General features: G+C 39.5%; 2 protein-coding genes across 2 annotated transcripts; one reads left to right on the top strand and one right to left on the bottom strand.

The window, feature by feature from the left end:
- Nucleotides 1–8,525: 8,525 nt before the first annotated feature.
- On the top strand, nucleotides 8,526–10,211 carry LOC120287799 (glutathione transferase GST 23-like). Its single transcript, XM_039301190.1, has 2 exons — nucleotides 8,526–8,904; nucleotides 9,690–10,211. The coding sequence occupies exons 1-2, from the start codon at nucleotides 8,587–8,589 to the stop codon at nucleotides 10,050–10,052; spliced, it is 681 nt and encodes a 226-aa protein (XP_039157124.1). The 5' UTR covers nucleotides 8,526–8,586; the 3' UTR covers nucleotides 10,053–10,211.
- Nucleotides 10,212–11,522: 1,311 nt separating this feature from the next.
- Nucleotides 11,523–14,215, bottom strand: LOC104416096 (11S globulin seed storage protein 1). The gene is made up of 4 exons (XM_010027533.3): nucleotides 13,891–14,215; nucleotides 13,321–13,595; nucleotides 12,334–12,843; nucleotides 11,523–11,918 (listed from the first exon to the last, which is right to left on the bottom strand). The coding sequence occupies exons 1-4, from the start codon at nucleotides 14,213–14,215 to the stop codon at nucleotides 11,523–11,525; spliced, it is 1,506 nt and encodes a 501-aa protein (XP_010025835.2).
- Nucleotides 14,216–14,765: the final 550 nt, after the last annotated feature.

Here is a 14,765-nt window from a genome sequence, read left to right as displayed (position 1 = left end):
TCAATCATTTTTAACTGTTTGTTGGATTGTGTTGTTGTTTAACCGTTTTTACGAGACTTTGACTTTGTTTTGTGTCGGATGAGAATTGAACTAGACTTGGACTTGATTGCTTCTATTAACAAGTATTGATATCTTATGGATGGTTTTATTATATACTAGACTAACCTATTTTCTGTGGTTGCAGATTCTAGTGTTAATCTTTTAGCCATTCATCTCTATAAGATATGCATATGTGTTTGAGAAATGTTTTGCGAGGTCAAAGTTATCCAAATCTGCGGAAGGTTTTGTCACCATAAAAAAGGGGAGATTGTTGGAGAAATCTTCGTGAAGTGTTTTGAAGTTGACAAAACATTTCCATCGATCTAGTCCGAAGGTCTGCAGACTACGGTAGTTAAAGTCGAAGACTTCCGGACAGCCGAGACTCAAGACTCAAAGTCTATCCTCATTGATAGTTTCTAATCCATTGAAGAAAGGTTATCCAGAACTGGATGTTTTGTTCAGGATTTAACCTTATCATCTGGAGAAGATCTCGTGGTTGGAGAAGACGTATAAGAATCCTTTGATTGATCAAGATTGATTCAATGACTGAAGATTCGATGATTGTCTAAATATTATTGGAAGGTTCTACTTATGGAAACCGAGATCCCGATTGTATGGGCGAACGGGATTGATGGGCTATCAACACGTTCCTTTAATAGCTCGAACAATCTTCCTAATTGATTCTGTCCAACGGGTAGATTGGAGGAATTCCTTTGGTAAGTGCCAACGGGTATGATGGCATAAAGGAGTATATAAGGAAGATGTTCTTAGTTGTTCGAGGTGTGCGCGATAGAAAAATTCCAAAGTCTGAAGCTCCTATTTGTTTAGATAAATCCTTTGAGCGAATACTTGTATACAAAAGAGAGTCTATATTTGTGAGAGACCTTGAGGAGGTGTGATAAAACATCTACACTGTGGAATCAAGGCAAAGCTGTGCTGTAACTTCTCTTTTGATCATAGTGAAATCCAGCCGGTGGGTCATCGGTGCGGAAGAGTGGACGTAGGCTTGGAATAAGCCGAACCACTATAAATCCTGTGTTCAATTTTCTCTTCCTCACTCTCTCTACCTCAATCGTATTTCATTTTGTTAATTAAGAGAGAATTTACTTTCTATCATATGTTAAGAATCGCTTCCGTATATCGATAAATTGTTTAGGCACCTATTCACCCCCCTCTAGGTACTCATACTAGCAATATCACTCGCCTTGCGAGGCAAGCCCTCACCAAACATGACGGTGAGCCCCCCTCGCTAGATCTGGTGAGGACTCACCTTGCTCGGCGACTGCGAGGCGAGCTTGCGCCCAACGATAGTGGGACAAGCCCCCCTCCCACTCGCCGGATCTGGTGAGGGCTTGCCTTGCCCGGCGACCGCGAGACGAGCCCTCGCCAGATTCGGCAGGGTTTCGCCCTGCCGTTGCTAGGCCCAAGCTTGCTGACCAACGGAGCTCCCCTCACCAAACCTGACGATGGCGAGGCCCTCCTCGCCGAAATTGGTGAGGGCTCGCCCCGCTAGTGGGTAGGCGAGCTCGCCCTTGCCCAGTGACGGCGAGGCGAGCTAGCCCGATCTCCAGAGCCAAAGGAAGAAGGAGGGAGGAGGAGGGAGGAGGGAGGAGGGAGAGGGAGAAGAAAAAAAGAAGAAAAAATTAATAAAATATTTCAAAAATAAAATATTATTAAAAAAAGCTTGCCGGCGCCGGCCGACTGCCACGTCGGTGCTTGGCCAACCAATTTTGGCCGGATGAAAATAATTATAAAATGTTTAGTGTTGTAAAATATTGCGTTGCGAATATATAATAGAGAAGAGATTGAGAAGAGAAAGTAAGTGAACACTAGAGATAGTAGAGAAAGCCAGATATTTTACTGTATTGTGATTGTTGTTTTGATAGTTGTTATTGTACATCAAAACTAAACTCTTATTTATAGGATAACAAGAATGTACTTATCATTAATATCAATGTATCAAATAATACATGTACTGGATAAGAGAGATGAACATTCATTGTATAGGGAGATGTACTTAGAATATATGATACAAATGTACCATAATAAGTACATTAGATAAGATGAATATAATGAATATTCATTCATGTATTATATTCATTCATGTATTTCATAACACTATCCCTTGAATATTCATTGTATTCATTATGAATGTACATTGAATGATACTATCTCATTAAAAACCTTAAGCCGGAAAAACCCAGTAGGATAAAAACCGGACAAAAGGGAAAAAGAGTGCAAAGCACAAATGTTATGATCTCTCCCTTTTTATGGATGTATTAATTGCCTCGTTAAAAACTTTAAGCCGGAAAAACCCTATAGGAAAAAACCAGATACAAAGAAAAAAGAGTGTAATGCATATATAGCCACTCCTGGGACTAATCATTATTGCATCTTGTGAACTTGCTGCATGTCAATGCTACAATGTATAGTTCATAATATCTCCCCCTCAATTGAGCCATGTAACCACTGCTGGGGCTAATCAATCTTGCATCTTGTGAACTCGCCGCATACCAATGCCATATACTAATTTCTCAAAACTTGATGTTGGCAATGATTTGGTAAAAAGATCTGCGGGATTATTTATGGATCGAATCTATTTAACATCAATTTATCGACTTTCTTGAAGTTCATGAGTATAGAAAAATTTCGGCGAGATATGCTTGGTCCTATCACCTTTGATATATCCTCCCATGATTTGTGCAACATAAACAGTATTATCTTCATAAATTATAGTGGAAGAATTTGTAACCGGTATTAAGCAACAAGAATTATGAATATATAACGGATCTTAACCAAACACACTCTCTTCCAGCTTCATATAAAGCAATAATCTCATAGTGGTTAGAAGATGTAGCTACTAGCGATTGCTTCGTAGAACGCCAAGAAATAGCGGTGCCGTTATAACAAAATAAATACCCGGTTTGAGAGCGAGTCTTATGTGGATCGGATCTATATCCAGCATCAGCATATCCAACTAAACCAGAGTTAGTGGAATCATTGGAATAATATAATCCCAAATTTATGGTTCCTCGGAGATAACGGAAAATATGTTTAACTCCATTCCAATGTCTCGAGTTGGCTCGAACTAAAACGTGCCAATAAATTTACCGCAAAAGCGATATCGGTCTCGTACATTGTGCCAAGTACATCAAAGCCCCAATTGCATTGAGATATGGTACTTCAGGACCAAGTATCTCTTCATCAGATTCTCTAGGACGAAATGGGTCTTTTTGGGGATCTAGAGACCTTACAACCATAGGGGTGCTCAATGGGTGAGCTTTGTTTATGCTGAAACGTTTAAGCAATCTTTCAACATATACTGATTGATGGACGATTATTCCATTTATTTTATGTTCAAGCTCTAGACCAAGACAAAGTTTGGTTTTACCCAAATCTTTAACTTCAAACTCCTTTTCAAATATTCAGCAGTTTCAGCTAACTCTTCTGGAGTTCCAATTAAATTTATATCGTCGACATAATCTGCTACAATAGCAAATCTAGTTTCTAATTTCTTAATAAACACGCATGGGCAGATAGGATCATTCTTGTACATTTCCTTAATTAGGTACTCACTTAGGCGTTGATACCACATGCGACCGGATTACTTTAACCCGTACAAGGATCTTTGCAATTTTATTGAGAATAAATTGCGGGGAGTGCATGCTTCAGGCATTTCGAATCTCTCGAGAATTTTCATATAAATATCAGAGTCTAATGAGCCATATAAATATGCTGTCACAACGTCCATAAGATGCATTTCCAATCTTTCAAAGATTGCTAGGCTAATGAGAAAACGAAATGTAATCATATCCATCACAGGTGAATATGTCTCATTATAATTAATCCTAGGTCTCTGGGAGAATCCTTGGGCAACGAGTCGGGTTTTATACTTGACAACCTCGTTTTTCTCATTTCGTTTTCGGATAAATATCCATTTATATCCAACGGGTTTTACATTATCAGGAATACGAGTTATAGGTCCAAAAACTTCTTGTTTAGTTAGAGAAGCTAATTCATCTTTAATTGCTTCCTCCCACTTAGGCCAATCTTGCCTTTGACGACATTCAATAATAGATTGCGGCTTACAATCATCATCTATAATTTTATGAGCAACTGAGAATGCAAAAGCATCATCAATGATGATTTCATTTCGATCCCAAATTTCATTACAATATGTAATGGAATTTTCGGTATTCCCGGGGCTAGTGTTCCTTTCATGGGTGGGGCAATAAGCTCTTTGAGAGCAAGCACAACGCTAGGCTCTTCTGGAGCGGATTCCTGATTCTTTCCCCTTCGTTTTCGAGCGATAATATCTTTTGATCCTATCGTATATTACACTTCAAGTGCGCAAGTAAACGTGCAAATGTGACATTACACGTAGATAATAGGCAAACATGGGACCATCTACAAGATGCGTCCACTAGTACCATAAAATATCGAAATGGTCCACTTGGTGGTTGTATCAGTCCACAAATATCATCCTGAATTCTTTGCAAGAATAAAGGAGATTCAAGATTAACCTTTGTTATAGAAGATTTGATAATGAGCTTTTCTTGTGAGCAAGCCTCACAATTATAATCTTTGGACAACAATACTTTTATATCTTTTAAAGGGTGCCATTTTGTATTTTGAATTATCCTACGCATCATTGAAGCTCCAGGATAACTAAGGCGATCATGCCATAGTCCAAACTGATCAGGGCTTAACAATCTCCAGGATGTGGTGGTATAGGTTCCAACAGCCTTAATTATGACACAATACAAATCCATAGAAGAAGCTTCTAGCTTCTCATGGATGGTCTTCAGGCCCATCTTATAAGAGGAAATGCCAATATATTCATTAACTTGCTCATAAATAGTCTCAATATGGTACCCATTACGGCGTACATCTTTGAAACTAAGCAGATTCCTTTTTGATCGAATGCTTAGAAACGCATTCTCAATATGCAGGATTGTGCCATTTGGCAAAATAATTGTAGCATTTCCAAAACCATCAATAATCGGAACAGGACCTGATATTGTATGGATTTGTGCCTTACGCAATGTCATACTCGAGAAAAAGTGTCTACTACAAAATATAGCATGTGTTGTTGCACTATCAAGCAAACAAACATCTTCCTTTTTCTCGGTATTTTCCATTTGCATTTATATTGACAACTTCAGGTGTCAAGTATCATAAAAGTTGCATATTAGTTATATAGTCGAATAAAATTTCAAAAATAAATATTATATAAGGTTCATAAGTATTTCATAAAGAACAATAAAAAAAGTAATACATTTAAAGTGAAACGACATAAAATTCAAAGTTCAAATTATCATCTACCAATCTGATTCATCAAAGTAATCAGAGGTCCTCAAAGAAATCAAAGACATCCAATGATACATTTGCTACTTCAGGAGCAAGAGGAGTCCCACCAATGGAGATATTGTTGGCCTCAACAGTGGTTATGGCAGTAGGATTGATTTCAATGGCATGAGATTCACCACACTTGCCCGTATTCTTTAAAGATGCCTGGTATAGGTCAACAAAATGTTTTGGCGTACGACATGTACGTGACCAATGCCCAGTCATGCCACAGCGATGACAAATACTTTCATTAATCACTTTTTTTTGGCTTCTTTTCTTTACCATGGTTCAGGCCAAAGTTTGATTTCCTAGGGTGGTTAAATTTCTTGCCATCCCTTCTAGGATTATGTTATCGCTTGCACTTATAACCCTTAAAATTGCCAGTATTTTTCTCAAAGTTAGCATGTGCTTCAAGCAATGATTTTGAGTCAGCAGGTCTAAGATCATGATTTTTGAGCAGCAATTCATTAGTTTGCTCAGCAGTAAGAAGCACATAAATTACCACCGGCCGTTGGAGCGTGGATGGTAGATCCTTTGTCCTCCATCGAGGAGGCCAAGGTTCGAAGCCCCTGCGAAGCAGGGAGGCTGAAGTGCTATGTGGTGACTTAAGCGTGGTGTCGGGGTGGTGGTTTCCCCACTAGCGACACCTGAGGGTTTAAGTGGCGACTGTCAGCCAAAGCGGTTCCTCCAGCATAAAAGAAAAAGAAAAAAGAAGCACATAAATTAATTAAGAGTATGTGGCAAACTGACGCTGCCGGTATTGCTATTGCAATACAATATTTGAAGCATGGAAGGTGGAGAAAGTTTTCTCTAACAATTCCGCATCAGCAAGTTTGATACCACATAACTCAAGCCGAGAAACGATATCAAATAAAGCGGAATTATAGTTAGACACAGATTTAAAATCTTGCAGTTTGAGATTTTCCCAATCATATTGTGCTTGAGGGAGGATAACAGTTTTGGTGTGATCATATCTATCATTCAACCTCCTCCACAAGATATGAGGATCTCGAATGGATAAATATTGAGTCTGCAGGCTCTCATACAAATGACGACGAATAAAAATCAGTGCATTTGCTTTATCCTTTTCATTTGAGGTTCCATCCTTTGTAATTGTATTGGCGAGACCTTGCCCTTAAAGGTGCATTTCCATGTCAAGGCACCAGGATAGATAATTATTTCCACTCACTTCCAGGATGTGGAATTTGGGTTTTTCAATATTTGCCATAATCCTTGCAAAAATAAATCCTTAAATTAATTAAAAGGATTTCCAAATATCCACAACTACTTCAGGAGCAGAAAGATACTTTTAGATTTGGAATATGGCTTCGGGCCAAGAAAAATAAAAATGAAGAATTGATAGAAAAAGATGAAGTATAAGTTGATTAATAAAAATAATACCCACCTTGCAAAACTTACTTACTCAGTCGGTAGATCCTCGTGCTTATAACGTGTTGTAAAATATTGCGTTGCGAATATATACTAGAGAAGAGATTGAGAAAAGAAAGTAAGTGAACACTAGAGATAGTAGAGAAAGCCAGATATTTCATTGTATTGTGATTGTTGTTTTGATAGTTGTTGTTATTGTACATCAGAACTAAACTCCTATTTATATGAGAACAAGAATGTACTTATCATTAATATCAATGTATCGAATGATACATGTACTGGATAAGGGAGATAAACATTCATTGTATAGGGAGATGTACTTAGAATATATGATACAAATGTACCATAATAAATACATTAGATAAGATGAATATAATGAATATTCATTCATGTATTCTATTCATTCATGTATTTCATAACATTTAGGACTCAATCGGTCAAAAAAATAAATTTAGAATTGAATTGGTAAAATTATAATAGATTTATGACTTTTTTGATAATTTTCCCCATTTAAAATCGGTTGGTTACATGACATGTCACTATCAAGTAGTATATCATTCTCATAAAATCCCTTTTCGACTAAAAAGAGGATAAACACCAAACTTTTTATTCGTCAAACGGAAAAGAGGGCAAAAAAAAAAAAAAAAAAAATATACGATTGATTTTCGTTTCTCAGAAAATGTTGTCTACTTCTTATTGGTGCAGTGAGTTGCTCTTGAGAGTAAGCGCTAACGAAAAGAAGAAAAAAAAAAGGTATGAGGGTTGATGGAGCTGCTGAGTCCGGCCATGCACAATGTACAATTTCAACATTACTTTGGGCTCACGTTCAACAGTACACTGGGCTCATGCGAATGAGATCCAAACTCAATTGTCATTTGGTCTCCTCGGTTGAACTTTATGCAGAGTTTTTTTTTCTTTGGTCGAAAACTTTATGCAGAGTTGGGCTCACGCAAATGAGATTCAAACTCAATTGTCATTTGGTCTCCTTGAATGTGGATGGGAGAAAATCTGGCATGAATCCGTGCATGTAAGTCTAATGCTTTTTAGCTCTTAAATTATATAGATTTCATGTGTGACCCACCAACATCAAAAGTTTTGATGTATTGTACTCACATATATCGAAATCATTTAAGTATTTTTTTCATCGACCGAACACTATTTCCTGAATGATTTTAAAGTTAAAGGAACGTATTCTTTTTGTAAGTAAATTAATACAGTATATGATATTATTAATTTTTTATAAAAGAAAATATCACATTTATTTATATTCTTGGCATTGTAGATATTTTTACAATCTAGAGAAGGGGTGCCCTAGAGAGCAAGGCGCATACTTTCATGAAAAATAAATGAGATATTACAAACAAAATTGAATTTGACTCTCGTTACATTTGTTTTGGAATGTATATGCATAGATTAGGCATGCTATCTTTAATGGTTAAGATCGATTTAGTATGTGATCTAATAGCCACTAATTCCCAATTAGGTCCCTCAATTCATTGTCCTTCCTAACACGACTTGATTAGAAAGAAAGGTTATGTTTTGCTCTAATCATATCTCCAATGAGTGAGTTTTAAATGTGAATACCACCGATGTTCAATTTTGACTAAGTTTTCATGTGAGTAATGTTTTTCAATGGGGTATCGCTTTTCTTTAAATAAAAACTGAACTTCTAAAAAAGAAAGAAAAGAAAAGCCTTCGATCTCTCTCTCTCTCTCTCTCTCTCTCTCTCTATAAAGGTTCTTGCAAAGCCCCATCGCCACCAACGACAAGCAGCTCGCAGAAAAACCAGTCTTCTCCTGAGGCGCTCGAATGGCGAATCCAAAGGAAGTAGAGCTCTTGGGGCTCTGGGTCAGCCCCTTCGTGCGGAGGGTGGAGTGGGCATTGAAGCTCAAGGGCATAGCCTACGACTACATCGAGGAAGACATCCTCAACAAGAGCGCTCTGCTTCTGCGGCTCAACCCTGTTCACCAGAAAGTCCCTGTCCTCGTCCATGCAGGCAGAGTGGTCTGCGAGTCTTTCCTCATCCTCGAGTACATCGACGAGACGTGGAAGCAGAACCCTCTGCTCCCTCGAGATCCTTATGACAGAGCCATGGCTCGATTCTGTGCTTCAGTCGCAGAAGGCCAGGTAAAGTTTCTTTTTCTCCTTTTGGGTCTTTTTTTTCGCTCTTCGAGGAAGACAATAGGAGCGGGGGTCTCGATTTTCTTGATAGATCGTGTGAAAACTGTGTAGTTTGGCTGGGGAATTTGCTGGTCGACTTGATCATCGGGCATTTCTCTTTCGCCTGAATGAAGCCCAGGGTCAGAAACTGCACCCCTTCCTTTCTCCACGCGGAGAATAGCTTGCTTGCTCTTGTTTTCCTCATGAGTTGAGCTTTGAAATTGTATTTAAGATTCAACAGTTAAGTATGGATCGTAATAGTGTGGTTTATGAGTTATTCTGTTCCTATGTATGACTTCGCTCTGTCTTAGATTGTTCTTCCTTGCGCAAACTGACACTTGAAAATCCCATTGTCCACGAGTGAGATTGCAAATGGATACCATTGCCTTCTCTATGAGTTTAACCGGACATTGCATTTGGATTCAGTATGCTAAACAATAGAAGAAGAGGCCAAAAGGATCCGCTATTTCTAAGGCATATTAGTTCCACTTTCCAAACGGTTTTTACCAGAGTATTCTAGGGAAAATCTTGGGGGCCTGGTCTGGCACTGAGGACCGAAACATTTGACCCGTTTTGCGAACTGTTGATTCAACTGTGCTTCTCGAAAGCATCCGATGCAAAATGTGCTCATAGTTCAGATGTGAATCAAAATTTTGTAACTTCTTAACTTTTAGTTGAGCCCGCCTCCAGCTCTTGCATAAGAAATTTATACCTCAACGATCCAATACAATTCTTTGGTCTTGATCCTGCAGCTTTTGGCAAATGCTTGGGTTGCTTCGTGCTCTGAGGGAGAGGAACAGGAAAGAGCCATAAAAGTAGCCACCGAAGCTTTGGGACACATTGAGGGAGTGATCAAAGGCAAGGCCTTCTTCGGAGGTGAAGGAATTGGGTACTTGGACCTTGCAATCGGTTGGGTCGCTTACTGGCTGCCCATTTGGGACGAGGTCGGTTCGATGAAGATCTTCGACCCGGCAATGTTCCCAGCCACCGCGGCATGGACTGGCAGGTTCATCGAGCACCCTGTTATCAAGGAAAACTTGCCGCCGAGGGACAAGACGGTGGTCTATTGTCGCCAGAAGCGCAGCCAAATGTTGGCTTCCAAGAGTCATGCCTAAGCCAAGATAGTTATAAGCGAAGGTTCGGTTCTGGTTCATATATAGAACAAAGTGAGCTGAACGATGAGCAAATAATATGGTAATGTGCTGGATGGAACCAAATATTTCTATATATATACAACTTAATGGAATGGGCTGCATATTTTTCTTTTCATCTAATATGGTTTTTTGGCATGAGAACAATGTGAATGTGGCGAGCATCAATTACTTTTGAGATCATTAAATTATTTACCTTTCTTATCAATGTTTTAAATTTGTCAATTATTGTATAAAATTCCCGACCTTTTATTTAAGCGACATATCACTTTCTTCCGTCTCGGACACCAACTCTCAAATGAGTTTCTAATTACCGATGTTTGTGTATTTTTCAAAATTTATCAAACTTACTATTAAATTACCATTTTTATTTATCTTATTTGCTGAAATTTTAAATTCACTAATTATATTAGAAATTATTAACCTCAAATAGAATGATTATCAGTTTTTCTCCCACTTATTTATTAAATAAATATGTCTTATTAGCTCCTATTTGAATCAGTTATCAATGTTCCTTTGTTTTGTTTAAATGTATTAACTTCTCTTTTCTAACAAGAAAAACAAACTTCTCTATCTGTTATCAACTTTTATCTATTTTACATTTACCAACTATCATTCATTTGTATAACTTCCAAACTTTCTTTGATTATTTAATTTTGAGTTACTAAATCTCATTCGAGTTTTTTACCAATATTTATTTATTTTAATTAAATTTTTTACCTTGCTTACCAATTTTAAAATTTATCATTTTTTTAAATTACCAACTTAATTGAAATTTTTAAAAATTAAAAGTCAATAACTCAATAAAATAATTGATAAATTTGAAAAAAAAATCGGTATAATCCAAGACTAGACGATAATTAGTTTGACAAAAATTGATAAACCACTCTAATTTAGAGTATCTTTGATATCGACCCCAAAAATTTAAAAGGGTTGATAAGTTAAATAAAATTTGATCAATTAAGACAAAATATTGCAGTTGCACTCTATCTCATGTAACTTACCAATTGAAACAAAAAATTATCAGTTATATTTCTTAGCAATAATTTTCGATACTCACTAGCACTGGCACAGGAAAAAAATCGTATATTTTGACATGAAAAACAATAGAATTCTACGCAGATTACTTAACAACATCAAAAATCCCTCATTTTTTAATCCAACTGACGTCTGAAGTAAGACATCTAAGATAAGATTTGTTCAGAAGGGTAAAGGTACGCGTTATTGCTTAACTCATAGGTTAAACTTGCATACATATTTATCCTGCATTTACACAAAAGCATAATCGATACGCGATAGCATCATAAACCATACTAAGCTTAAGCTTCCAGTCACTTAGGGATCCCTAGTCCCTCTCGTCCGAGGAGATACGCATTATTTCACATTTCATGCTACTTGCCTCAAGCTTGCTTTAGTACACTCACTACCACAGCCTCAATCCTTCATCCCTCTTTGTGATGACCTAGACCCCGGGCTCAACACCGCAAACTCCTCTCTCGAGTACTTTAACCTCCGGGCCTCCTCCCTCGAGACGTCATATGAGTTCATCACCACCTGCTCCGGTAGGCTCCGGATCACCGATAGCCGCCCTGCCAATGAGCTAACCATCGCGTTATCGTTGGTCCGGAAGGAGACGTACTCAAACCCCTCTGAGCCCGCCTTCTTCACCACCGCAAAGTTCTGGGGCACCACCAGGAGCTGGCCCTCCTGGAGCTGCCCGTCGAAGACTGTATTTGCTGAGTCATCGACAATCTGGATCCTGCCGCTGCCCCGGGTGACGTAGATCACACCGTGGCAGTTCATGTGGTAATGTGGCGCCACAATGGCATCCTGCAAATGATTAGCTAGTGAGCAAAAATGTTAATATGAATATCACCGTGAGGGGATATAATGAGCACCACACGTGAATAACTTTCCTCTAATTCATTGAGACTCAAATGTCAAACTACATATGATTCTTCTAATTCTCATTATTAGGGTTGGTCACTGCGTCCCATCCAATCTTCAATTTATTAAGACTCGAAAACACCTTATTAGCGACTCAGGAAACAGAGTCGACAATTCTCTGTGAACCTGACACATGAATGCGTGTGTTTGATGAGTTCTAGTGAGCAATTTGATCAGTAAACCTTTGTGTATGTACTAAAAATTTTGTTGAACAGTTCAAATCTGCAATACACGAAACAGATTCGTTAAATAACATTTGCTAGTAGTATATATTCGAAAGTCTTTCTTGAAACTTTACCCTGTAGAGAACAGCCCTCGTAGCGCTGAGTCCAATGAAGCTGAGAATGGGAAGACTGAAGCTGTTGAGCGTGGTGAACCGCCCTCCGCGAGGGTTGTAGATGTCAGCCTTCTCGGGTTTGTTTATGTTCTCTCTCAGCCTCATGGTGCACAGCGTCTCCTCCAAGCCATTGTCTCTCGTCCCTCTCCGTCTCCCTCCTCTCCACTCTCTCTCCCTCTTCCATTCGCTCTCTCCCTCTTGCTCTCCTTCTCGGTAGCGTGGGCTTACTATTTGGAGCTCATTCTGGACCTCAACGATGTGGCCCCGCTGGTCGTCTTGGCACTTGAGCTTTTGTGCAAGCTCGGTGTCAATGGCGAAGGACTCGCTGAGGATTTGCTCGTCAAAGCCGCTGAAGATGTTGCCGAAGCTCTCTTGCTGGCTGCTGCCCCCTCTTCTTCTTGGCCCCCAGCTTTGACTGCTGCCGCCTTGTTGTTGCCTGCCTTGTTGCGGGTTTCCAGCGAGGAAGAATTTCTGAAAACATATGTGAAAATAAACATTGTCGAAATAATTTTCGTTATACCAAAAAAGGAGTGCCGTAGACTCTTTTAAGTATTTGAGTTTATGATATGCATATCAAATATAAATATGGAGTGAGTCACAAAAGACATGCAAATCTGCATACCTCCATTCGAATGTTACATTTGAGTAGAGTCATATTCGAACAATTTCAATGTACTGTAGGATGTAAATTCCGTTAATTCACCTAGAGTCCTCTCGCTACGTGATGCACCAGAACGCATGTCACGTTCATTGAACCTCTTTCATGCTAAAATTGCTCATATCCGGAACATTCTAAACTTGCATATGCATAGAAAAAGCAAAATTAGCTTTTACGAGATTCATGCATCACAATCACATTATTAGCCTCGTATAGCAAGAACAACCGATTGTAGCTTATTTTAGATAAACATCAAAGTACTTAATACTTATCATGTTTGTTTCCCTTACCCTGAAGCTGTGGTCGAGCTGATTCTCTTGGTTGCTGAGGTCAACAACAGAGACTATTACGAGTTCAGACTGGCCTTGGTTGTAGATCCAGTGGGTCGCTCCGGCCGGCAATGCGATTATGTCGCCTTCACGGATCTGCTGAACCTTCTGGTGCTGATCTTGGGTCCTCTCTCCCCTCATTTGCCCTCCATACCTCGACTGCGAATGTTGTGACCCCTCAGGCGATTGGTACGTCTCGGGACAGCCCGGGAACACTACTCCTTGGAATCCCCTTCCTAGGACATCATGTCTTATTGATTTAGATGGATAACTATGAGAAAGAGAGCTGATATAAAAAAATGAGAAACTGTTGCTTTATCGAGTTAACTATTTCCGAATCTGGTCTTTCGTAATTAGTGTCACAATTTTGCTGGACTGAGTTTCATTTTACAAACTTGTCTAGCAAATAATAAAATGGTCACATGCACGCCCAATCAAAGTAAAAATAAGCCGATAAAATCATACTCTATGTTGCATGCATGCCATTTTCTTTGGATGGTTACCACAGAAAAAGAAAAATCTGTATTTTACCTTGAACGACATACATAAGCTCCGGCGCATTAGTGAACGCCGGCAAAAAGAGCCCCCGCTTCTGGATGATGTGGCGGACCACCGCCACGCCAGCGCACTGGAGCTGGCCCTCATCCTCATCCCACAGCTCGGAGACCCCAGCCTCAGCCTCGATCCGACGGCTCGGCTCAAGCGTGTTGAGCCTCTCGATCTGGCACTCACCACCCCGGAAACGGTGCGGTTGCTGGCCCTGGCTCCGCGACGTCACCTGCTCGATCTGGGCATAGCACGAGGCGTATTGCAAGAGAAGCACGAAGGCAAGAACATTTATCGTCTTCGTAGCCATAACTTTCAGAGGCAGAGAGAGAGAGAGAGAATTCGAAGTGAAGAGTTTGGAGTCTTGGGGGGTTATTATTTATAGGAGGGAGATTTCAAGACGTGGCGAGAGGTTGGTAAGATGGTTTGCATGTGGATATGCCTTGATTCGTTGCATTGCTGGGCGGAGCGTGGCCGGTTTACACATAAGGCTCGAGGTTGTGATATGTGGCAGCGATGCTCTGAGAAGTGCAGTGCTTGCATGGCTCGGCCTCGTTCGTATCAATGAACGTACATACACTCTTTCCATCCGTCGTCCTTTGCTTTGGCATACATGTCCGTCCGTTGTTTCCAGCCGTGTCCCGGATCGATCCGAGTCTACGTAAGTGTAAATTGATTTTACAAAATTAGGCCAATCACTTTTCATGTGGAGTGCTCCTCGCTAACATAAGTTTCTCCACTGGGGTTGAATCGATCCATCAAATCGTTCATAAAAGAGTGTACTCAAAATCATCTCGAAGTGAGATGTTAATGACTGAAAATGCTAGAATATGATTGAGATTTGAATTCAAATTTGAATA

The sequence above is a fragment of the Eucalyptus grandis genome, chromosome 8, assembly GCF_016545825.1.
Source record: "Eucalyptus grandis isolate ANBG69807.140 chromosome 8, ASM1654582v1, whole genome shotgun sequence".
In the NCBI taxonomy this organism is placed as follows: domain Eukaryota; kingdom Viridiplantae; phylum Streptophyta; class Magnoliopsida; order Myrtales; family Myrtaceae; genus Eucalyptus; species Eucalyptus grandis.
The sequence above is the reverse complement of the archived record's forward strand: the minus strand, read 5'-3'. Positions and strand labels throughout refer to the sequence as shown.

Bases quoted from the DNA above. Each gene is read 5' to 3' on its own strand.
- LOC120287799 (XM_039301190.1), top strand. From the start codon at position 8,587: ATGGCGAATCCAAAGGAAGTAGAGCTCTTGGGGCTCTGGGTCAGCCCC. The intron at 8,905-9,689 runs GTAAAGTTTCTT...TTGATCCTGCAG, and splicing joins CTTCAGTCGCAGAAGGCCAG to CTTTTGGCAAATGCTTGGGT.
- LOC104416096 (XM_010027533.3), bottom strand. From the start codon at position 14,215: ATGGCTACGAAGACGATAAATGTTCTTGCCTTCGTGCTTCTCTTGCAA. The intron at 13,596-13,890 runs GTAAAATACAGA...ATGATGTCCTAG, and splicing joins GCTTATGTATGTCGTTCAAG to GAAGGGGATTCCAAGGAGTA. The intron at 12,844-13,320 runs GTAAGGGAAACA...ATATGTTTTCAG, and splicing joins AGCTCGACCACAGCTTCAGG to AAATTCTTCCTCGCTGGAAA.